We start from the raw sequence: 25151 nt of genomic DNA, 5'->3' as shown, positions 1-25151 counted from the left end.
CCTACAATTTAATATGAGGTTGAAGATTAACAAAAGGCACTACTACACAATAGGCCTTGTTAAGACATTATTTAACGACAAAATTTTTCTTTTGTCTTTATACAAATTATAATTAAAATTGTTTTTTAATTAATATTTAATTGTCTTTGCTAAAAACAATAGGAAAAGAATTTTATAATATTATTATAAGGTTTTCATAACCATATGTTAACTCCGTTCACCGCCACAACTTGTGGTTTTGCGCAACTCCGGTCATCGACACCAAGTTTTGCCCTGCAAACTCATGGTCGTCTCTCACTTCGCCATTTGCAATTAGCGGCAAGGATTGAGCAAGGATCATTGGTTGCATGAGATTTTTATGTCTAATATTCCTTTAATTCTTTTGATCTAATAGAGTTATCATTGTTATATCCTCAGCTTCCAATCAATGACTGCCTTAACTCATAGTTTTACCCTACAAACTCATGATCTGCTGTTAGTTCTCCATTTGCAACTAGCACCAAGGATTGAGCTGTAATCATCGGCTTCACAAAAATGGCGGGACAGATCATCACAGGCCATACATATTGGAGCTTTACATTTCTCATCTATGCCCTAGCAGTTTTCTCCCATGGTTCTCTTGTTTATTCAAGACCAGGCTTTCCACCAATAGTCTCAGATCTAGTAGGGAGAGGCACGACTAACCAACAGATGCTATTAGAGGATCAAGTTGTAAGCGCTACAATTCCATGGGGGTTTCACATCAGTCAAGAATTGAAATTATCGTTGTAGAGAGAACTGGAGCATGCTGAGTAAAAGAGTATTCAACTTCTTGTTTTCCCGTATAGGATATCACCTCTCTGAACAAATGGAAACGTTCTCATCAGTTGAGTATATTTAATATTGAAGCTGAGAATTTGGGTTTTTTACATCTTATGTGTTTATTTGTTTTTTGGGTTGCTGTTAAAAGGTTTTTAAATTGGCTGAGTCCCTCTTTGAATTTGATTGTTAAGGCCTTTGCAACATTCATCCTCCCACGCCTACCCCAATGATGGGTTTTCTATTGGTATCATGTGGTTTGTTTAATGGTAATATTGCTTGACGGGTGGTATGTATGGTTCGAAATTGGCATATTGCATCATATCTTTTTTGTGTAGGGCCAAAATTAACTGAAAATGGTTGCAGGGGACAAGTTTGCATGGAGGAAAGATGAGGAGTCTGCATGCTAGATGCTCTCTAGTGTGAATCCCCTTATCATTCAGCGACTTCAGGTAAGACTACCTTTTACAAAAATCCCAAATATTTATTCACCTCATTATATATTGATTAAAACTCTCAATATCATTTTAAATGAAATTTAGAGATTCTCCTTTCCCTCCCCCAGAAATGAATTAGATCCGGAGAGATATGGGGCCCTAACTAGGAGAGATCAATTAAAGTTTCAGATATTGAACATAGCCTTGATGGTCTCAAAGTGAAGCAGGTGAATTCAATTTATAACCCACATTGTTTACATCGTTGCAGTGGAGGAAATAAGATCTTTGTGTTTGCCAGTGTGCTCTTGAACTCTTGAACTCAATCTCACTTTGGATTCAAGGTATTCTTGTTCATTTAATCTTTATATATTCCCTTTTTTTGCTTTCTATTCTATATGAATCTTTGGTGGTACAGTTTTTTTGCATTTTCTAAGGCATTCAAAAATTAGGGTTTAAAATCAAGATGAATGATTGTGGGGGTTTGGACCTAGACAGAAAAAGGGCTTCTTAAAATTGGTGATCTTTGATTATTACTAACAGAAATTGACATCGTTGATCAGAAATTATTAAATTAGACATGCCCCTAATAGATCATAGTTTTGTTCCCAGTCCTAATGGTTATGAGAATCGTTGAGGTAATTTGATAGTTATTACATCATAGATGTTTGAGATTTGGTTATTTTTTACGTGCTTTATAAATTGAGTTTTTATGGATTCAATTTTTTTGGTCGTTTATTTCTTGATTTTTTAAAACTAATAGCTTGGCTGCCTTTAAATGAAGAATTCAGAGAAAATATGTGTCCTATTTATAATTTTCCATATATTATATATCTACTTGTGAAGAATATTTAGTAGAATTTGTTGTCCAAACATTTTTTGGCTTTGATTCTGCCCTGTCTAAATAATTCTTTGTAAATCTTGTAGTCTTGTTAATTATTTTTGGTTTAAGGTGATATTTTTCATTTCTAAATTTCTGTTTGATGCATAAGAATGCAAATCTGTAACATTTGTAGTTCTCCGTGTCACATCAATAATTATCCTTCCATGCTTTATTAAATTTTGATAATTGCCAGCTGTAAATTTTTTTAGAATATCAAAGATAAGAGAACTTTGGTTCTTATTAATCCTTGCCGATGACTGAAACATCATGATGGGATTTGTCTCAAAATAAAAGATTTAATGGTCAGATGATAAGTGTGGAAGGTCTAACCTTATTTTTGAAAGGTCTGCAAACTTTCCATTCAAGAACAAGTGGTAGACATTGCAAGAGCTATGAGCCATATTGAAATACTTGATTTTCTTATAGATAGTGTCATTTTATTTCTAAAAAATCATCACTTTTCTAGGTTGATCAAAGAGTAATCAGGTTTTCCCTTTCATGTATCTATTTAAACCCTCACTTAAGGGGTTTCATAATCATTCTTTTGTTAGTTTGGACTTGATTCCGCAATTGGCATGGTTGCTTGGTGCTGGTTTATGATTCTTGTGAGAACTGTGGATGCTTGATCACCCTCATATGGTATATCCAGTTGAGCTTTTCCCCCCCTTCTGGCATCACGACTTTTTTATCAATATTTCAAATATTTTATCTTCAGGAAATAATATTATAGCTATTATATTTCATGCCTTGTTGGGACTTGGAATACTATTATAGATATTATATTTCACGCCATAGTTGGGACTTCATCCCCCATCTACTAGGGTTTTCTGGTATAGATTTCAATATATCCTTAAATTGTGATTCTTGGACGAGATGGGGTCTTTGTCGGCCTGCCTACCTACTGTTATGAGGTCAGCTAAATTAAAATCTCATTCCATTATTTTTCTATACATGTTTGTTGTTGCTTCCTTTATATATTGTTCTGTACATGAATATTCATTGGTGCATGGTGTGGCTATCCACTGCTAGCCCAGCAAAAAAATATAAAGAGATATCATAATCCTAACAATCATTGTACTTCATAATACAAACCTAAGATACTAGATTTTAAAAAAATTGATTTGTTTGGGAGTTCAAAATATTTAAGTAGGATTTAAAAGGTCCAAACCAAATCAAATAAATTTGAACTGTCCAAAAAACTGGGATGCAGTCAGAGTTGGTAATTGACACAAACATAGCACAATAAAGAATAATCATATCTCACAACAATGATCCTACAAGACAGATCTACAGTGTAGAGGATATATGGTGATAGGTTAGGGTGAACATAGCAAACCTACTAGTCCAAAGTAGAGGTATTATAAGATTATTTCATATATGTTTGGTGAATAAGATTGTAATCTGAAGGAAATATCCATATTTAATTTCAGACCTCTATTTCAGGCTGATATTATATAGTTTTTCGATATAATCTACTGAATGAAGAAATCAATTTTATTGCAAAATATTTGCATAAATTTCTATGGAACATTTGAAAAAACTGAAGCAAATATCGTAGGGTGATATTTCAATGGCATCAGAGCAGTGTATTCTACCAACCTGTCAGGTTTCATGATTAAAAAAAGTGCAAATGGGCAATTTCTGAAGTCTGCTGGAGACAAATTTAAAGAAATTAAATATTTGCAACTCTGAGCTGGATCCTGTTGGATATTCAGGTTAATACAAAATTTTATAGATGTAAAATCCCTTAATAGAACCTTAAGAATTTTCAACTTAATTCCTTAGCTCAATCCTCTCCCATTCTCCCGTTAAAAAGCATTACAAATTTCATAAACATAACATTGGCATTCGATTGAATGTTTGGATGAGATCAATATTCAGTATTGGTTACTTGTCTTTAGCTGTAACTTTGACCAACACTTGGCTTACTACCTGGAACCACCTTTGTTCCTTGGTTTGGCCTTGGGAATGATTGCTTGTTTCCTTAATACAACATTGAGTTCTTAATGTTTCTGATCGTAAGCATATTTCACATTATTTCCTTGCTGCTACAAACCGACCGATATAATGATATTCAGATCCTAGTTTGCATAATAGCAATCATAAACGATACCATCTTCTATGTCACAACTCACTCCATTTGAATTCCAAATAAAATGGAAATTCTTTCCTACGTGGATTCATTTTCTTGAACTATGAAACTATGTTAACTAATTTAATTATGTATTAGGGATAATGAGTCGGTTGTTATAAAAAGAATCAGTTACATAACTAAGAAAACAACGGTTCAATGACTGAGATAAATATAATAAAGTTTTTATGACGAAGGGGGGGGGGGGGGGGCGCAGAAAGGAGGTCAATTATCTATCCATGACCAGCCTCCCATTGCTTTTTACTTTTCTTAAATCAAAGAGCATGTCACAGAGCATGACTGTGACAGTGCAATAAAAGGACGCTTCAATGCCTTGCCTAAACCATACATCGTAGCTGATGGCTTTCAGTAAAAAGAATACACAACAGAAGCTTATGACTTTTTCAGCAAGTAGAGTGGTGAATTGTCTTTGTGAGTGGATTAAGATTTCCATTAGTCTTTGAGAGAGATGAGGCGCACACTTTTGGATTTGCCGAATTAAGTCCAGTGTGAAGATAAGTGGAGATTCGCATCAGTACTGTTTCAAATAGTAATTTTATCATCTGCTCTCTTTTAGACACAGGTTCTGGAGCTCTTTTCAACTTGGTTGCCATGGTTATACCACCTGATATCTGATATCTGGTATTAGTAATCTGGACAGTCTTTACATTCTAGCTGTTCAATATTGCTCCTAGCTAACTCTACCACTCACATACAAATCAATGTTCTATTGCAATAGTGATGTGCAGATATAAAGTCTGATATAGAAGATTGAGAATTGAGTGTAATATTCTGTGCACTTTTGCGGTTGTTTATGCCTCTTTCATTTTAATTGCTTCAACTGTAGGGATATATTACTAACCCCCACTTCCTCCAAGTCAAATCTGGAAACCATGAATCTTCTATATATCAAATGTATCATGCCCAACTTGCCAATTTGCTGGAATATGACAGAATCTGTGCAACACCTTCAATAGCACCGAAAAGGAGTATTTCCACACCCATGTTTTTATAGATATCTCTGTCTCGCATGATTTGTGGCAAACATTAGACTTGAAGGAGTATATATTTATTCATTGCAATCATTTACGAGTAATAAAAACTCTGCCACTTGAATCTGTCACTTCATCTCTGTATCCTTAAGCTGCCTGGATCCTTTGTAAATGCATAATCTCCTACAAATATAGCCCAACTTCTTCAGTTTATGGTTTTATCCTCTTTAATTGTTTTCCACATATTTATGCAGATCTATGCTTCTATCTGTTAGAGTAAGAACAATAATTTTTGAATGTAGTCCAGTCCTTTATATCTTCAGCACGAAAATTCATATATTAATTTAAATTTTATATCTCCTTTATACTGTCAGTATGGAAAGATGAATTTATTATCCGTCGGTGAAGTACCCATTCGTGACCATCGAGCACCACGAGGGCTTCCTCTAACACCTCACTCATCAGATCATTACTGTATAGAAACCCTTAAATACACTTGCTAACCTTAACCAAGCCCCTTTCACATTTTTAGCCGATAGGCTACTTCTCTGGGGTCTCTTTGCCGGGAAGTGTCTTGTTCAGCCCGGCAAATGGTTCAATCCGGGATTTAGATCGGTAGAGGCTCGACACAGAGCTGCTTGAGATGGAGCTGCCTTGATTGTCTTTCGGCCAATTTTTTGGACAACTACATAGGCACTAGCATGCCTGCCAAAGAGCCGCGTGTTGGGCAATAGAGCCGCATGCTGGACTGTGCTGGGATGAGTAGGTTTGTTGTGAGTAAACACCTTATCTGGACACCGCATTAGGAATTTCTTGGGAGAGTTATGAATTTGAGGAATCTGGAAGTGGGAGGATGCAATATGTGCGGAAGAAAGCATTGAGAGAGGAAGATGAGCGGGGAGTTGAAGGGGAGGGAGAAGAGGGCGGAAAAGCCTACGAAAGACAAATGAGGATAAAGAAGAGCTGGAAATTAACTGTTGGTGGCTGGTATATGAGAGGACATCATATTTTTGGTTGGGTGCTTTATTTGTGCTGTTTAGTTTTAGTGTGATTGCATTATCTAATTAGTGAGTGCAAGGGTGGCCTCATGCCTACTATGTATGTTTGTGTTTTTTGAAGGTTTATGCTAGAGCATTCCCATCCATGGTGTGTAATGGATAGTTCTACCGTAATTTTTGCATTCAATCATGTGCTGACTCTGATTCCACATCGTAGAAGTCTTGAATGTCTCATTAAATGTTTTTTGAACAGTGTTTTTGCTAGGCAACCTGGAAAAAACCCACCTCTCTATAGTGCTTGAGATTTCATTGTCAGAATACCTGTGAGACTCCTTGTTCTTTGTTCCATTCCTCTTGTTTACCTATGCATTGTCCTTGAAATCATGCCCATTATTTTTGCCATTCACAGATTTTACCAGTCAAAAAAATATACTTTGTTGGTTTTGTTGTGAGATCGAACTGTTTTGTAAACTCTGCTTCAAGTGCATTAATGTAGGATTGGACGATTAGCAAAGTTTTCTCCAAAGTTCAAGTCTCTTGTGTTTATCACAGGAAAAATTTGTGTTTTTTGTTGTTGTATATCTTCTCCATTTTCCAGTGAAGACTTGGTGTGTTTGTGAATCAAAATTCTACATTACATTAATTTGGGAAAAGATTGTGAGATTTTTTAAGTCTAAAATTTGAATTATATTTTATGTCTGAAACATTAAAAACATCGTCATTGAATATTGTTATACCTATTCTGAAAACTGCCAAATAGACTGTCATGATGGAAGCTTTGTAGTGAAAAGCATCATGTGCATTCATGGATTGTGAAAATCTTATAAGTTTAATAAGTACTAATCTATATTCTTTCTTTCTTTTCCATGTCTAAAAATTGAAGCATAAATGCTTGGGAAAATAAGATGGGCTCAGAACAATCAATTTCCTGACATAGCTGCAAAAACAAAATTGCACAAGAGTACGATAATACAGGAACTCATTATATTTGGTTTATGAGATTGCATCATACTATACAGTAATATCCCCCATTTCCCCCCTCCGATGCTGTCCCCATAGCCGTAGCCATTGCTTGACTTTCCTTTGCTGTCTAGGAGTTCTTAAGGAATTCATCCATATTTATGAAAATGGAAATAAGTTAGAGAAATTTACTCACCATATTTATGAAAATGGAAATAAGTTAGAGAAATTTACTCATATGAAAAATGAGATTAACTCAGAAATCCAATTCTTGTGGCGTCCACAAAGGAAACAAAAAATGGTGATAGAAAATGAAAATGAAATTAAAAAATTGATTGAAATGGTACAACCGCGAGACTGCCTTTGAAATTCAGTACTGTTAGAATTGAAAGTCTAGACGGAAATGAAAATAAACTTGAGAAATTCTTTGAAATGGAAAAAATCACAGGAGGAAGAGGAGGAAAACCCAACTCAGCCTTTGTTTGTTGTTTGTCAAGCCCTGTTTCAAAAGGGGCAATTTGTGGCATGAAATAGAGAAAACAATTCAAGTTGGAGACCACATTTTAGTGTTAATAGGAACATATATATATACACATTGTAAATTTATACTTGCCCTTTCTGTTGTGCTCTTTTGAAGAAAAAGAGTACAGCTGAAATGGAAATGTAACATTAGATGTAATGCCTGTATATGACCTCACCCAATACTGCCATAGTGTTCCTCAAATATTCAGGCCTGTCTATACCGACATGCATATTCCCACCTTTGCTGCTGTCCCCTTCCCAGCTTCCCAATAAATCATTATGTCACCGATGATCTTTTCTTGCCGCTGTAGCTCTCAGAAACATAATATTGCCCAGCCAAAATCTAATTGAAATATTATGGTTTTAAAAAGTTATTCGACATAAATCATTCTTTTCCAAAATTGAATGAGGGTCTGTACATTGCTCCAAACTATAGAGCAACTTTGTTTTCGAGTTTTATAAACTTTAATTATTTTAATCAATTATAATTACGAAGTTCTTAATAATTTAAGTTTCTTTTCATTGTCATATCTGATAAATTAAGGTTGCTACCAGTTGTTGGTCTTCAAATAGTTTCTTTGACCGAAAAATTATGGACTCAACCTTAAAATGCCACAAATGTTGACTATGTTTCTTATATCGAATTCAATTGCTCACTTATGTTTCATTTTCTGAAATTTATGTAATGATTGTAACTAATCTCTACAATTTTCTTTTGTAGCTTGCTATCTGGATATCTTCTTGCTGTCCACACAAAATGGTAGACCAGGTATTTATGTTTGTTTTGTACTCGTAATATCATTTAATTTAAATGAAACATTAACTATGATTTGATATTTAACATAGAGTAATTAGTATTATTAAAATATTGAACTAGTTAGTTTTAATTTTATTTAGACTAATTCATGCTCTTTATGAAATGTCATAGTCATTGATAAAATCCTTGAAATTAGAAAACATCTTCAAAAATCTTACCATGCAACGATAGTAGAGGTAATAAGTGAGACAAATTTAATCTTACCCTTGGGATATTGAACCAAGAAAATCATAAGGTTTGCAAGAGACATTTTTGAAGAGAACCATGTACCTTAGATGGTGCTTAGGTATGGTTATGAAGAGATGGTGCTTAGGTATGATTTTATGATGAGATGCTGCTTACCTATGGTCACATCCTTTTTTGCTTTAAAATTTTGTTAAATAGTGATACAAATCATTCTAAGATATTATCTCGAGTTACCTAAGGAAATGCACATATTCAAATTATGTTTCTCAATTTTTGAATTTCTCTGCTTGCAATCATCAACTCTTGAAGAATATGTACTATGCAAGTTAAAAACTTAGCACACTCATTATTGATAGTACATCGTGGATTTAGGATAATAGGACATCGTCATCATTTGAATATTCAGATGAATGAGCACCAAGACCTACTCTAGGTACAAATGCATACTTCAATGAAATGATATATTGCACTTGCAAAAGGTGCGAAAATAGGAAACTAAAGAAGCAACGACTTGTTGGTATCCATAGATTGAAATATGGAGTTTACATAGAAGAGGTACATTGTAATTAACATATCTTAAAATAAATAATTTATATCCTTATTAGTTAATATTTTAGTATTGATCATTTCAAAAAAAATTCGATGAAAAGCCGCTTTCGGTTTCCAATATTGTTGAAGAACTAGTGAATGATATTGATGATAGTCAATCCCAAGATGAAGAGCAAGACACATATATGGATGAAAACACTTCATAGATTAATGAAGCCGGTGTGAATGAATTTATCCAAGACTTCTACACATCTTCTGAAGAAGTTATTGATTCACCCATAGCTCAGCTGGCTAGGATGCCTCTTTATTTAAATGCAGATACTTCTATACTAGTGACACTTATGTTGATGTTGAACTTGAAGGTGACTCATGGATTGATAGATACATGCTTCACTGATATATTAAGGTAGGATTTGATATTCTAATAAATCAAGTTCATTTAATGTCTTAGTGTTTTTAAGTATTGTGTATACTTATTAAAATCATTGTTTTATCATGTAGGCTTTTAGCAAACAAAATACTTCCAAAGGATAATAAGTTACCTCATTCTCATAGAGAAGTATCTTCAATAATGAAAGATATTGGAATGGAGTACAATATATATGACGCATGTCCAAATGACCATATTTTGTATTATGGAAAGAATGCAAATTTGAAGCAATGCCCAGTGTGTCACACAAGTAGGTATCAAGAAGACCAAGTATCCAAGAAGGTTCCACATAAAGTGCTACGACATATTCCACTAAAGCCAAGGTTTGAGAGAATGTTCAAATGTAAGGATTTGGCAAAATATATGAGTTATCATGTACATGGAAGAAGCCAAGATGGTGTCATGCGTATGGCTACAGATAGCAACTACTGGAAAGAGATTGAGGAAAAATGGCCACATTTAAGAAATGAGCCAAGGAATGCAAGAATATCTCTAGCAATGGATGGTGTCAATCCATTTGGAGATCTTAGAACAACTTATTCTATTTGGCCAGTGTTAATTATTAACAATAATCTCCCTCCCCGGATGGCAATGAAGAAGGAGCATGCAATGCTAACTCTTATCATACCAGGTATTAGAACATATGTGATTGCAATGCTTTCTTGAAGTTTCTATAAGAATTCTTCAATTTTACTAAACGTTATTACTTTTGTTATTTTTCTTAGGGAAGTATCAGGTAAAGGATATGGATGTGTACATGGAGCCTCTCATTGATGAGCTTCGTGAATTGTGGAAAGGTGTAGATATGTATGATGTATCAAAACCTATCAATGATAGAAACTTCCTCTTTCATGCAATACTTATATGGACAATACACGATGCCGCTGGACTCTCTATTTGTTGTGGTAATATATGATAAATTTAATTTTTCAAAATTTCAATTATTTTGTTCATTTTACTATTTATTAACTCTAGTTTCTTATTTTAGGGCTGCAAACAAAGGGGAAACATGGTTGTCCATCATGTGGACCAAAAACCTTGTCTAGACAGTCAAAAGATCTCAGGAAAACAGTCTATGATGAGTATAGACATTTCTTACCAGAAAATCATTGCTATCGACTGTGTCAGAAAAACAAGTTCAATGGACAAGAAGTGGAAACAAGGAAGCCAAGGAGAATGAACCCTAGTAGGTGGAAAGCAATGTATGACAAAAAGGAAGGGCCAAGAATTCCACTAGGAATGAAAAGACTCTCAATTTTCTATAAACTAGAATATTATGAGAATTTACCAATAGCCCACCTATTTGATACTATGCACATTGGGAAAAATGTGGTAGAGTGCTTATGGAAACATCTAAATGGAGCTAGCCTTGAAGTAGAAATAAAAATGCGAAAGGACCTTCAAGTTACAAATATCATGCCAAACATGTGGTTACATGGAGATAATTCATATGCTCATGCTCCATGGACTCTTACATCAAACGAGAAAGAAAGCATCATTGAAACAATGAAAATATTAAAATTTCCTTCTGGATTTGGCGCATCATTCAAAAACTTATTCACAAGAGATGGATTAGAGTTGTCAGGCCTAAAAACACATGATTGGCATAATTGGATAAAGGTAACTTTCTTGTATGTTATAATTATTGGAAACTTTGTTAAAAATTTATATATCCAAGTGCAACTATCAACTCGCACATATTTGAACATGGTGTTCATCAATGGTTGTGCAGTATGTGTTGCCTACAGCAATACCAAGCAGTTTTTATCGAGATGTCAGATTAGCTATTTACAAATTGTCCAGATATTTGAGGTATTTTGAATCAATAATGCATAATCATCCAAGAATCTTATCATTTGAAGTGCACCATTACTTATGCCTTAAGACAAGCTAATACTTTTCATTTTGAAGATATCATTAATCTTTATCTAATACATGCTAATGTTGTAGGTGGGTCTCATCTAAAGAGATAGATCAGGAAGATTTGAAATACTGGAAGAGGAATATATCACTTTTGATGTGTGATATTCAAATGTTCTTCCCCCCAAGTTTTTTTAATTCTCAAAAGCACTACCTTGTACACTTAGTAGAAGAGATTGAGTTGTGTGGTCCTATTCATATTAGAACAATGTGGCCAGTGGAGAGATATATGAAGGTTTTAAAAAAATTTGTTAGGCAAAAGGCTCGACCAGAAGGATCCATGATTGAGGGGTACATGGTTTTTCAGGCAATGGTTCATTTAAGTGAGTACTTGCCTCAATTGCACCTTGAAGCTCCACAATTATGGAGTTATAGCCAACCTCGCTTATTTGAAGGAGAAAAACTAGAGGGTCAGGGGACATCAAAGAGGATAAAAGGTATGCAAAAATGATGAAATAGAACTTTGTTTTGATGTTGAATTTAACAATTAAAGACTTCATATATTTATTAACATATTGAACAAATTTGTTTGTCATTGTAGATGCAATTGAGTGGGAGGCATTACATTTGTATATTGCATATAATTCCAACTTTATGTTGGACTGGATGGAGAAGTATGCTGAACAAAAGAAATTAGAGGATGAAAAGGCATGGGCCAACATATACAATAAATATGGTCAAAACATTGCTCGAGGACTACCTGCCAGCCATAAAAAAAAATGGACAGAGAGATGCTCATGGAATTGGCTAAAGACCACTATTGAACATGAGGCAACAAAAAAGAAGAATAGAGTGACACCACAACAATTAAAGTTTGTTCAAGGATCTGTGAATGGGGAGGTGATACATATATATTAACATATTGGACTTGTTTAATGTATTTTCTTTTATCATTTGTATCATTGAATCTAACCAATGAATATATTTAATGAATTTAGGTAAAATATTACAAAGCGATGTGGAATCTTGGTCATCATTTTCGCATGAGAAGAGTTGATGAGAAGAGACAAACTTATGATTGTGGAGTTTCAGCATCATTTGAGGTGGATTGCCGCTCACATGCAAATGATATACAACCAATCAGAAGCACACTTCAATATTATGGAGTGCTGGAGCATATTATAGAGCTTGACTTTACATCTTTCAAGAAAGTTGTTTTTCGTGTTCAATGGTACAGGCTAATCAAAGTGGGTGATGAAAAAACAATCTTTTTAAATGATAATGGATTCTATATGATCAATACATCTAGGTTTGAGGCTACTTCTGAACCTTATGTGTTTCCAAATCAATGTGACCAGATATTTCTCATTCCAAATCTAGAACAAGCTGGTTGGTCATTTGTGATTGATTATGATCCAAGAGGACGAAGAACAACATTTTATGAAGCTGAGGACAGTGAATTACTTGAAGATGTTGAAGTTCCACTTGAAGACATAAATGACCATGATGTTGATGATGAAAATTGCATTCTCAATGATGCATATGACCACGAGGAAGAGCATGCTGAGTTTAATGAAGTGCTTGAAGGACACGAGGAACTACATGGAAAACAAGTCCATGAAGATGATGACTTAATTGATTTTCATTTACCTATAGCTGAAGGTGATGAAGACCATGAAAGTGATGGTATTAATTTATTTGTGGATTTAGGGCCCAATGATGATGGGATATTTATGCCATCAGATGAGGACATTTCATGTGAGGATGACATGGTTTGATTGCCATGTTAACTTCAAGATTATTGTAAGGGTTTAATACAATATTATTAAATATTTAGATTATTGAGTTTTTAGTTACACACAAATTGTAATGAACATTTAGTAATTTGAATGATTTTTTACTGCATGTTTGTAACGCCAATGCATACAACTTGTAATTTATAACTTTATAATAGCAATGAAGTTTTAACAAAAACTATACAAATCTACCAAAATTTCTAGAAAACTGTACACAATCAATACTCCAAAATCTGTAAATATTTTACTCATTCAATACTCTAAAATCTACATCACTCTGTTGAAATATCTAGATATCTCTATTCAATACCATGTCGGTGTCCTACATGCTTGGAAATACTCTTTCCTCCGACACAATTACCCCATACTTATCCAAGCTTGAATGAAAACCTGTACTGTGTACCTAACGGAACCACCAAAAATCTGTGCAGAAACATCATCAACTTTTCTCTAAGAACACTGTAACCATTGTCACATTTGAGAAGCACAATTTGTATTACCAACTTTTTCAGCCTACTTTCTCTCAGCACTAAGCTGAAATGCAAATACAATCCCTGGCCCATCTGTACAACATGCCTATTTCATGGAATTCATATATTCATTTATATATCGATTCTAGCTGTTGTTCATGATCCATTCTTTTAGCATCTTGTACACTAATTTGCCAAAAAAATAGAATATAAATCACATTAAGTTATTAACTGAGAAGGTAGGGGATTTGGCTGCATGAGAATACCTTAAAATTCTTATTCATCCATCTACAAAAAGGAGAGGAGATCATTGTTTCCATGTGTCCATTAGTCACATGAATCTTTTCAATTTTGTTACTAGTAAACCCTATAGAATCAGAATCGACACTTTCTCATAGCATGAAGGTAAGAAATCTTTCTCTCTGCTAGATTTTCTAATCTCTGATAGCTCAAAAGTCATCCCATTTTCAACGTCATCTGACACTTCTTGACAGTTTCCTTTTTAATTCACAATTCCATCTTCTGAATAAAAAATGAATTTTGTTTCAGTTTCTTCATCGTTTCCTGAAAATTACAGATGCTTACACTTGAGCATTGGTCTTTGGGACTTGATTATTAGTGAGAGTATTGCATCTTTGTGGCTCCAGCTATTCACGTATGCGGAATCAGTAGCCAATTTTATATATCTTATCCAGAATAAGAGGAAGTAGTTAGATTTCATTTTCAACAGAAATGTAATACCTAAAACTCAAAACAAATGCATAATGAGCATTGCTTATGTTGAAGTTTAATGAAATTTGTACATGTTATTGTCAAAGGGGAGTGAATTTAAATTTGTTAGTAATATGGCTTGCAAATGTTGTTTAATAATTATGTTCGTAATTTTTTTAAATTAACATTCTGTACTTCTTAAAGAATGTGGCTCGGACTACTACAAATGCTTCTATGGGGGATCCATTGATTTTAAATGCTTTAGTTGAAATCTTAAAAAAGGGACAAGGGCAACAGATAACGATGATGTTGCAAGAGGTAAGATTGAAAACTATTTTTTATAATTTAATTTATCATATGTTACCTTCTATATGATGTTACCTTTTATATAATGTTATTTTACATCTGTCGAATGCAGGCCATCTCAAAAGTCATTCCAACCACTATTACATCAGTTAGTACATCTAGTACTATACTAGTGGTAAAATTTGATCTATATTATTATACATTTAATTAAAATATTTCAGTTTATGTACTTACTAAATTTAATGTTTTTTATACACAAGAAATTTATAAAGTAACTCATTTCACCATGCATTATGTTGGCACACAGGATCCAACCATGCCTGCCAATACATCTACTGTGATGCAAAAGGTAGCGTCCCATCATATTATTCTATAAGCCTGATTACATTATTCTTCCTTATCATACCACCAAAATATTTATACTTGTACATGTAGGATGTTTCAAGGGCTACTCCAACAAGCATGCAATCTTTTGGTGGAGAGGCTCATGGTCTACCTATTCTGTGTAGACAAAAAAATCCAATGACAAGAGTGGAGTCAAGTGCAAAACCCCATACCATATTCTCAACATCAAACACCAATGTTCCTAACATACCTAGTGTTGAGTTGGAAATGAATGCCCCTATTAGGAGGACATCAAATATGGCTTCAGTAAGAATTCTTCCACCAACAATGGAACAAGCTTCATTAAGGAGTAATATAGACACACAATCAAGAATGCTAAGGCTCCTTCCTGATACTCTTGAAAATGTTCAACTCAGACAAGAAATGATTAAACAAATTCAATTATGGGAAAGGGCATTGCTAGAGACTATAGAGACCACTGCAGATGAACAGGTAAAATTGTCTACTGATATTATATTATTCTTGTTGTTGCCAAGTTCATATATTTGTAGCAATATAGATCTATAATTGATTTTAGTGCCTAAAAGTAGACAACGTTAGTGGGCATATGAGGTGTCAAAAGAATAAAAGAAAAGTTGTATGAAAAATGTATAATTTTGTGATGTTTAAAATCTAAATTGTTGCTTTTTTGGTAAGGGATATCCTATTGTTTATCAGAAAAATTACTTTTCATTCTATTATGCTCTGTCAGCAATTATTAGCATGACAAGATAAAATGTTGACCTCAAATGTCAATGCACCTGAACTTTCATTTAATAATTGTCTGTCAATATTTCATTACAATCCCCTGGGATAAAACATTGACCTTAAATCTCAAAGCCAACTCCCAACGATAAGGCCCTCTGCAATACAATTATCCATTTGACCTATAAAAACAATGGCGATTGAAGAAGGCTTTTGTTACTTCCTTTTAATTTTTTTTGTTGAGATATAAGAAGATAGTTGAAACTAAAACAAATGTATCAATCTAATATCTATGTTAATAGTATAAAAATGAAACCAGAAAAATCACCCAAATAAATCAAGCAAAGCTACAAACTGATTTTGTAGCTTTTGCTCTAGACGAAGGAAAAATGAGCTAACTATTTCATATGAACCAGCTGCCTCAAAATTGTCATTAGCATCCACAATTTAAGTTCCATGGATTTGTGCAAGAGAAAGGAAGTGTATTTATGATCATCAACCAAATAGCTTAAGCTTATCTTTTATGGCCTCTGTTTCACTTCCGTACTCTTTAAATTTATATTGTTCTTGCTTGCATGCCACTGGTACCTTCCCTTCAATGTAGAAAATAGAACAGAGGCTGAATTGAGAAGTTAACTCTTTGAATCTTGGTCCAATTATAGGATATGTGCAAACTGCACAAGATGATCACCCATGCCGCACCCTGTTCCCTGCTTCAAGCTTTACTAGAGTGTTCATGATGCCAAAACCCTAGTTTGGATCCTCAAACATCTCTACGAACTCTAGAAATGAAATGCTTTCCATGTCATTCTCTCCATGAAGTTCTATCATATCACTAACTCCTTGTGAAGGAAGGTATACTACCCTTAACAACCTAATATAACTTGATGCATCTGTCTTCTGAATCTGTGCACCAATGCCCTTTGCTGAGTGCCACATTAGAGCATCAAACACATATTGTTTCCTCTGATCTGGAGAACCTGAATAGATGGATGTAAGTAGAGCAAAAAAAAAACCTAAATCCACTCTTCCAGACCCACTTCCATCCAATATTAATAACACTCTTTCATTCACTGCTTTGACAGCTACTTGGAATGTCTCTGGTTTAAGAAAATGGAGCAATCTTTTCAATATCTTTTCTACTTCTTCTTTACGAATATTTTTCTCTGGTACACTACTCCCAGATTGAGAAATGGTCACCCTTGTTTCAGATAATTCCTTTTTCAGAAGATTTACATCACAGCGGTTCAATCTAGTAAGCCTCTGGAAGGCTCTTATATCGAAAGCATATGCCAAGTATTGCCTTGGACTGGTTTTTCATTTTCTCTTCTGAACCTGTTTGACTCCACAACTAATACTCCTTCAGAACTTGTCCCACTCAATCCCATTTGTGCTTGTGTATCATAACCTCCACGTTGATCTGTTCTTTGGATTATAGTATTTAACCCTTTAGGCCACTTCTGCAAGTGCTTCAAATGTGCAATAGCATCATATAATTCCACTCTATTTATCATCTTGAAAGCCTCTTTCAAGGCCTTCTTAGCTTCCTCGATTTCTCTGGCTCCTAGCACTAATAATGCTTTGTTAAGCTGATCATGCCAGTGATTGGGCCAGATAGTGAGCACTTTGCTGTACATTTCTACTACTCTTTGATACTTGCCCATGTCTTTGAACAACCCTCCCAAATTATACAAAGTGTCCATAGGATCTGACTTAAGGTCTATGGCTTTTTGAAACTCTTGTATGGCTCTCTTCTCTTCCCCCATGGCATGCAACACTGATCCAAGGTCACAGTGTGCATGTGTGTAATTGGTCCTCAAGTATATAGCCTCTTTCAAAGCTTTATCTACAGCTCTATACTCACCTACACCAAATAGTGCACTTCCCAAATGCTTTAATGCCCTATAATGGGTCAGGAAAAGAATGGCAGCCTCCTTATAATGGTCACAAGCACTCAAAAGCATTCCCTCGCTTTCTAAAGAAATGCCCAGATTCACATGGATCTGTAGGATCAAATAAGACCATTGATTACCACTGGCTTCTACAGCTTCAAGAGCCAATATATAGGACTCCTTCGCATCTGAGTACCTTCCTAGTGCATACAATGTATTACCTATCCTAAAATGGGGCCGAACATCTGAAGGTTTCAGCTCAGTAGCCCTTTTGAAACTTACCAATCCTTCCTTAAACAACTGGTGATCAAATAGAGGCCTCCCTATTGCCATATGAGCATCAAAGCCTCCTCCTAGGTTCTGGAATTGTCTGCCTTTTCTCTCAACTCGCACAAATCCCTTACAAAAGCATTGTAATTAGGACCCAACTCTTCCCAAGCCCTCCTACCTCCTCCTGCAGCATCCTTACACCCATTTTTTGAACTCAACTCCCTTGACCAGCCAGGGTCAGGAAACCCATCTCCTCCGCCCATGGTATTTCTAATATCACCACCCTTTCCCTTCTTACCCTCCTGCTTCATCCTGCTATAATTTGTTAACCTGAGCATGCCAGTGATTGGGCCAAATAGAGAGCACTTTTCTGTACATTTCTAGTACTCTTTGCTACCTTCCCACATCTCTGAACAACCCTCTCAAATTATACAAAGCATCCATATGGTCTGGCTTAAGGTCTATGGATTTTTGAAACTCTTGTATGGCTCTTTTTGGCAGATGTTTTTGCTGATTTTAGGATATCAATATACTATTCCTGCACAGGTTTCCATTTCAACCCTCAAAAAGAAAAACTCTAGGAGAAGGAGACAATAAATCTAATATCTAACCTTCAAATTTTGAAATCTTCAATTTTTCAATCAAGTCTACAATCTTGACTAATTAGGACAAACCGTCTGCAAGAACATCAGAGTAGAAAAACTAAACCTAAGTTGTAGATACAAACAAGAGTAAGGAACATAACTTCAGCTAAATCACCTATTGGCTATGCCTTGAACCATTCCTTGGTACAAGCGGTAGTTTACATTTTTGAGATGTAAAGAACGAATCTGAAACTTTCTATAGCTCTTAGTACAATAGTGATATATGTATGCATGTATTTATCAATTATGACATCAATGATATTATAAACAAACTAGTATTCATTTTTTGCTGCATAACTGTGTGAAAAATAATTGGTATCCTCTGTATATTCTATTTGTTAGCATTGTCTATTATGTCATTTCTCATTTATGAATAATGTCTTTATTCTTATTTCGGATTTGGCAATAGTTTAATATTTTTGGTAGGGTGTTAATTGATTTCATAATTCCATTATAAATACAGGAAGTAAATGACCAAGTAACTGATGTGCCTGTAATGGCATTTGCCTCAACTCCCAAGACCTCAAATGTATCATTAGTAACTACAAAAGGATTGCAAGAAGTAACAATTTTACTCACCTCTCAAGGCAACGTGTTGAAGGATGATACAGGCTTAAAACTTTATCACTTTATTTATCACCGTGCAGAAAACCTATTTGGAGATACCATCCAAAGGGATTGGAGGAGACAACCAGATGATAAAAAGGAAGAACTGTTTAAAGATGTCGTAAACACATTTGGTAATCCTAGTTTTAATAGAGATGTTATTCTAGATATTGCATATAAGTACATTCACTCAAAAAGAGATAATCTAAGGTCAAAATTGGCAAAAAACTTCAATTATCCGCGTCCAGCTTGGATCACAGACCAAGTGACATGGGATGAATTATTAAAAGATGCCAAGTTTAAGAGGAATCTTAATGACAATCCAAACTATACGCCATCTAAAAAAGGAGGTAAAAGACATCTTTGTGACACAAGGATTGCAACCCAAGCTCGGGTTTCAAAGATTGGATCTCATAAACTTGGATATGGAGGATATAATAGTGTTTGTGGTGGCATGGTAAGTTAATATTTAATGTGTTATATTTTCTATTCAAATAAAAAGTCAAGTTAATTGTATTTAATTAGTTATTGGACCTTAAGTTTAGTTTTCTTTGTTAATATAGATTCACCAGTTTGGAAAGGAGGCTTCAGAAGAAGACTTAAAGTATGCTCTCCTACATGGTTCCCAAGGCCTTCAGCAATATTTGATTGAACGAGGGGAGAAATTAATCACTAGTAATCAGTTTGATGTAAGTAATTAGTATATTTTATAATATGGATTAATTTAATTAGATATATTATGTTTTAATAGTTAAATTGTGTTGTGTATAAGCAACTCAAAAGTCAAACTCATCAACTGAAGTTTCTGGCAATCAGCATGAGGAGGAAATATATTCACATGATGCATTCAATAATCTTGAATTTGAACATGCGGCCATTGCTAGATCTCAAAAATTGAGAGACAAGAATAACGAGGAAGATGTTCAATGCAATGAACAATCTGAGACAACAATTCATCTAGTGCCCCGTAGAAGGAGAACAAAAATGACAAGGATGGATAAAAACAATTCGTAGAAGATAACATAAATCATAGATTACATTTTCTAGGACTTTTCCTTTTACTTAAACAAACAATGCATGCACTATTTCTAGGCTATGCGTCTGCTAGTGTTATTTGTGCATGCTTTGCTACATTTTGTTATTGGAGATGCAACAAACTCTATTTTATATGTATAAGATAATGAAGTAGTAGTAATTTGTGGTGTTTAATTAAGAACATTCAGTTGGTAATAGAGTCTTTGAACTATTTGTATGTATCTTGTATAATTTAGTTCTTTTCTACACATTTTTTGGTTAAATTCGAGGTTACCACATATTACAACAGATCTAGGTAATATTGTTATTCATTTCTAATATTCTTTTGGCTTATTTTGTGGTGTTGGGTATTGCTTGCCATTTCTAGTATAGGAGGTAAGTTGAAAAGATTTCATGTCATTTAGTTTCACTTTAACACATTTTTATTTCTGTTATAGATCATTTTGTTCAGCTCCCATATGAGTTGGTGTTGACTGGTATATTCTACTTGCAGGTTCAGCAACATCAAACTCTACATGCAAAATTTTCCATTTAGTGTTGATATTATCTCTTTAAATATAGGTTGGATATATATATATATATATATATATATATATATATATATAAGTTGTCATATCATTTATGTCTAAATCTAGTTTCAGAGGTTAAAGATTGAACAGTTTCATTTTTCAAAATACCAACTCTTGATGTTTACTTTTTTGCTATTGTTGTTTCATGATGTTGATTGCTTCTTTTTCTAAGTGTAGGTACAGCGAATGATGATGCTGATTGTTTCATTTATTTTTATTCTATGTTTTTAAAGCTGGACTTGGTTGGTAAAAGGTATAATAGTAATGATTTGCTGCATTTTATTAAAATGTCATTTTTCAAACTTTTCCTATTGCTGATTTCAGGTTTCTATATTAACATATACATCCTACAGCCTATGCAGATATCTTCAAAAAGCTATGCTGATTTCATAGCCTCGTTCCCTCAACAATGACTGCAGATATGCTATTTTTAATTTTAATTTTGTAGCTATTGACAACAACCAGAAAAGCAAGATATTCTTCAGTGGTTGGTCAGTTCTTTTTTATTTCATTCATTCTTCTTATGTGAATGTAATTCATACATAAATATGGTGTATCAATTGAAATTTGAAACAATAATTTTCTAGATCCAAAATAAAGTGAGTATTAAAGTAGGTGGTGCTCAATTGGATGCAATTTTATCTACTTTGTTTTCCCTTATCAATTTAACTAAACAAATTGCACATGAATGTATAACTTCAAAATCTAAATGTGGTGATTTTTTTATTGATATAATTAGGTCTTTTGTGGCATCTCATATCAAAGCAAAAACACATTATGCTACCTCCAAAGACGGACTTAGAAGGGAGCTTGATGGTGTTCACTATGAGTTGCAAGCCACATATCCCACTAAGATGGGCATTCACATCATTGGGGATTGTGCCATATTAGATTGTACAAAAAGTGCAGGAATTTGAAGATCTTGGATTATAAAAAGAGTGACATCTCACTTCACATCTGAAGATCATCTTTCCTTATGGTTTTCTTCAATAGAATATGTATTTATATCAAAGATATTTTGTACTGCACCATTAAATATGGTTGCCAGTGTATGGTTAGTTGAAGTACTTCACTATGATGCTATAGAGTAAAGAAATTCAATGTTATTATTCAATTATGGTCATCCCATATCCATAGTATACTTTTTTTGTTGTGGTGACGAGCTCCCACATCATTTTGTAAGAAACTGAGCATTGGAAATAAATAAATACAAATATTTTTTGTGGTCAATTTAGTGTGTTATGTTACTTTCTTGAATATTGAAAATAATTACATTGAATATTTGTATTGATGTTTTCTACAAATGTTGGATGTCAAAATCATAAGAAAATAATATCAATTTAAAATAATTTATAATAGATTTGTTTAATAACGTCTCTAGAGTGACAATAAACACATATTGTCTCTCTAGAGATAATAGTTGTGATTTAAGAAATATCGTCTCCAAAGAGATAGATGTGAAATTGTCTCTAATGAGACAATATTACTTTTGTTACATATTGTCTTATAAAGACAATATTTAATGACACTCGGTTAAAGACAAAATTTGCCACGATACAAAACTTTTTTATTGTCTAAGATTAAGACAATTGATTAGTAAATTGTCACAAAAAATGTCTTTATAATGCCCTCTATGTAGTAGTGAGGGGTCATCACAATTACCATTCAACTGTGTAGTTTATGAGTCAAACATATTGACCCATATTTCTTGATTAGTGGTTTGCAAGCACCTATATCTCATAGGAATGAATGAAAAATTTAGTTAATGCTCTTTATAATGAGTGGTTCATAATGCACAACACTTGTTGAAGGTTTTGTAAGGAAAGTGAGACTAACCTTTTGAGAAAGCATTGTGGTTAAGTATGATTAAGATGGAATGGTATTGTGATGGGTTACTTCTTGGGATGTTCTAGTGCTTATTCACTACTATGAGCATCACCTATAAGAAATGAGGGTTAAGCATTCCTTTCATTCTTATTAGAGATGGGTTGGTGTAGACCACAACTAATTAAGTATAGGCTAATGGGTTTCACTTACAGACAATAGAGTTGTATCTTGATAAAAATATCATAATTTGACTCGTAGAAAATATCTCTTACTTCTTGTTGAGATTAATTATTATTATTTATTAAGTTTGAGTAGACTTGAATCTAAGACCTTCCACATGAGACATTCACAAGTTGTTGTGTTGTAGGCTCTTTCCTAAATGTTAATGTGATATTGTGAATATAGTTAAATATACAATGTAAATGATGTGATGAAAATACATTGAGATTCTATGTAAAGAGGGAAAATTGGAAGAAAGTGTTGAACACTATAAGCTAAATTTAGATGAAAATCGAGATGTTTTAAAGATATATGTTAGATACACAACTTGTGTAAGGTATTAGTTATATAACTATACGCTACTATGAATTTTATAAATGAATGAATGTCATTTCTACAATTCATTTAAAACTCAAATTACATATTTAACTTTTTTCCTTTTCATTGAATTATGTCAAGATTGACTACATATAACATAATATTAAATCTTACATTTCTAGTCAAAATTCCACTGCAATGTGACTTTAACTGTTGTTATAATAAGAAAATTATACCATAGAAAGAAATTAATTTTAAAAACTTGCAAAGAAAAGTAAAATTTAGATTACACAAATATTGAAAAAGAAAATTGAACTCGACATGTATAATAAATATTTAATAAGAAAAATTAATGAAAGTTCACGAATCCAAATTGCCTACCAATTGTCTAGTACTTAAAAAACATCTCTTTTCATCTCAGTAAATTAACTACTTAATGACAATATACATTTATCGTAGAAGTGCGCTTTCTGATAAATTCAACGAACAATAAATATTATATTAATACGGGGTAGTTTCCCTGGTCAAGCACGACAAATAACAATCCCAATTGTTGAAAAGTCACGATGATAGATTTCCCATATTACATATACTCTTCTGCATTCTGTGAACAACACGCAATAAACCTCCTTCGCTTTGTATTTCTTTCAGACTGAGATGGCCAAACACTTGTTGGCCATCGGTTTGGTAATGGCGGCGTTAACACTTTTGTCAGACTACCGTCTCCTCGGTATGTTCCCATTTTTTTTCCTAATTTCCAATGCATTTAGAGGTTACCGTGAAGTATTGATTGCATATGCAAACTCTCCGGTCCGTTTGGTAGGTGGAATAGGAATACGTATTTCGGAATAGATATTCCAAAAATTTTGAATTCCTTATTTGGATGCACCAAAACGGGACTGGAATACGAAGTAAAATAGGAATACGTATTCCAATTTTGGCGCAAAAATGGGGTTTTGCAATTCCACCCAAATAGGTGTTATTGGAATACGTATTCTTATTCCATTTTAAAAAATTTAGAAAACATAAATTTTCAAGTCTGCAAATTCCCATCAAATATTGGCTGAACCAAACGGAGAACAGGAATAGGTTCTATTCCAAAATACGTATTCCTATTCCGCTCACCAAACATTGATGCTCAGAAGATGAGTCTAACTGAGAAGCGGAATAACATTTTAAAGGTTATTCGATACATGATAAGCATAGATTCCACAATCCATCATTTTCATTTCGTGTTCGAGAACAGTAAAGAATTGTTAGTAAATTAAAGAATCTTGTTTCACCATTCATGATGGTGGTGCTTGTGATTGGATAGAAACCAACTACGAGACATTATTTAGACGGCTCTCTCAATTAGCTTGACCATACCACCATCTAAAAATTTCTAAACCTTTGGTTGACATATCTGTCTCATAGACATTTCTATATTTATACTTCAAATCAAGGCGTACGTCAATTTTTAAAGGCTTTCCAAGCCTCGGTTGCTTCCCTACCCTCATTAGACAAAGACAATTGCTCAATAAAATCATCTTGTAATCACCTATCCTCATAATTGAATTTCCCTGAGTACTTTCTTGGAGGCATACTTCCAATTACAAGGTATTCACACAATTAGGGCTTACATAGGGTTTGACGACTCAAATTAGGACTTTATCAATTGATGCAAAATACTTGACAAACCCACAATTCTTACTCAGATTAACATGTAGCGGAGAGTTCAATTACTTGGTTGAATTTTTTGCAGCTTGAACAAGACCTCCTAAAGCTGGTTCACACTCTCGAACTGGACTTTTATAATGAATAGGTTTGCACAAAAGTAAAGTGGATTAATAGAAAGTG

At 33.8% G+C, this 25151-nt stretch overlaps 2 protein-coding genes and 1 pseudogene across 10 annotated transcripts; 2 read left to right on the top strand and 1 right to left on the bottom strand.

Annotated features, from left to right (window-relative positions):
* Positions 1–211: 211 nt before the first annotated feature.
* LOC149562724 (uncharacterized) lies at positions 212–22178 on the top strand. Of its 8 annotated transcripts, XM_089826154.1 has the most exons (13): positions 213–865; positions 993–1067; positions 1165–1250; positions 1504–1576; positions 8440–8487; positions 14742–14855; positions 14956–15018; positions 15151–15192; positions 15279–15680; positions 19202–19801; positions 19908–20033; positions 21273–21439; positions 21688–22178. In XM_089826154.1, exons 5-12 carry the CDS (start codon positions 8476–8478, stop codon positions 21339–21341), a joined length of 1428 nt encoding a protein of 475 aa, XP_089682280.1. In that variant the 5' UTR covers positions 213–865; positions 993–1067; positions 1165–1250; positions 1504–1576; positions 8440–8475; the 3' UTR covers positions 21342–21439; positions 21688–22178. The 8 variants fall into 8 exon arrangements, with proteins under 8 accessions (XP_089682277.1, XP_089682280.1, XP_089682279.1 ...); XM_089826153.1 differs by lacking the exon at positions 993–1067; XM_089826155.1 differs by lacking the exons at positions 993–1067; positions 1504–1576 and adding an exon at positions 1364–1462.
* On the top strand, positions 8506–13465 carry LOC149562726 (uncharacterized). 2 transcript variants are annotated; one of them, XM_089826146.1, is made up of 9 exons: positions 8506–9676; positions 9772–10331; positions 10426–10605; positions 10689–11320; positions 11433–11512; positions 11651–12057; positions 12162–12460; positions 12559–12807; positions 12919–13465. In XM_089826146.1, the coding sequence occupies exons 1-9, from the start codon at positions 9567–9569 to the stop codon at positions 13336–13338; spliced, it is 2937 nt and encodes a 978-aa protein (XP_089682272.1). In that variant the 5' UTR covers positions 8506–9566; the 3' UTR covers positions 13339–13465. The 2 variants fall into 2 exon arrangements, with proteins under 2 accessions (XP_089682272.1, XP_089682271.1); XM_089826145.1 differs by having other exon boundaries at positions 8508–9676; positions 12559–13465.
* Positions 16428–18492, bottom strand: LOC149562725 (putative TPR repeat-containing protein At2g32450 pseudogene; annotated as a pseudogene).
* Positions 22179–25151: the final 2973 nt, after the last annotated feature.

This window comes from Cupressus sempervirens, chromosome 4 (genome assembly GCF_028749045.1).
Source record: "Cupressus sempervirens isolate cs-2001-9-10 chromosome 4, ASM2874904v1, whole genome shotgun sequence".
NCBI classification, from domain to species: domain Eukaryota; kingdom Viridiplantae; phylum Streptophyta; class Pinopsida; order Cupressales; family Cupressaceae; genus Cupressus; species Cupressus sempervirens.
The sequence above is the reverse complement of the archived record's forward strand: the minus strand, read 5'-3'. Positions and strand labels throughout refer to the sequence as shown.

What these genes read in the sequence shown, in the direction of transcription:
- LOC149562726 (XM_089826145.1), top strand. Translation starts at nt 9,567, where the DNA reads ATGCCTCTTTATTTAAATGCAGATACTTCTATACTAGTGACACTTATG. An exon ending in TGCTTCACTGATATATTAAG is followed by an intron (nt 9,677 to 9,771) that starts GTAGGATTTGAT and finishes TTTATCATGTAG; the next exon opens with GCTTTTAGCAAACAAAATAC. An exon ending in ATTGGCATAATTGGATAAAG is followed by an intron (nt 11,321 to 11,432) that starts GTAACTTTCTTG and finishes ATGGTTGTGCAG; the next exon opens with TATGTGTTGCCTACAGCAAT.
- LOC149562724 (XM_089826148.1), top strand. Translation starts at nt 1,209, where the DNA reads ATGCTCTCTAGTGTGAATCCCCTTATCATTCAGCGACTTCAG. An exon ending in TTATCATTCAGCGACTTCAG is followed by an intron (nt 1,251 to 8,439) that starts GTAAGACTACCT and finishes TTTCTTTTGTAG; the next exon opens with CTTGCTATCTGGATATCTTC. An exon ending in TCACTAGTAATCAGTTTGAT is followed by an intron (nt 20,034 to 21,272) that starts GTAAGTAATTAG and finishes TGCTGATTTCAG; the next exon opens with GTTTCTATATTAACATATAC.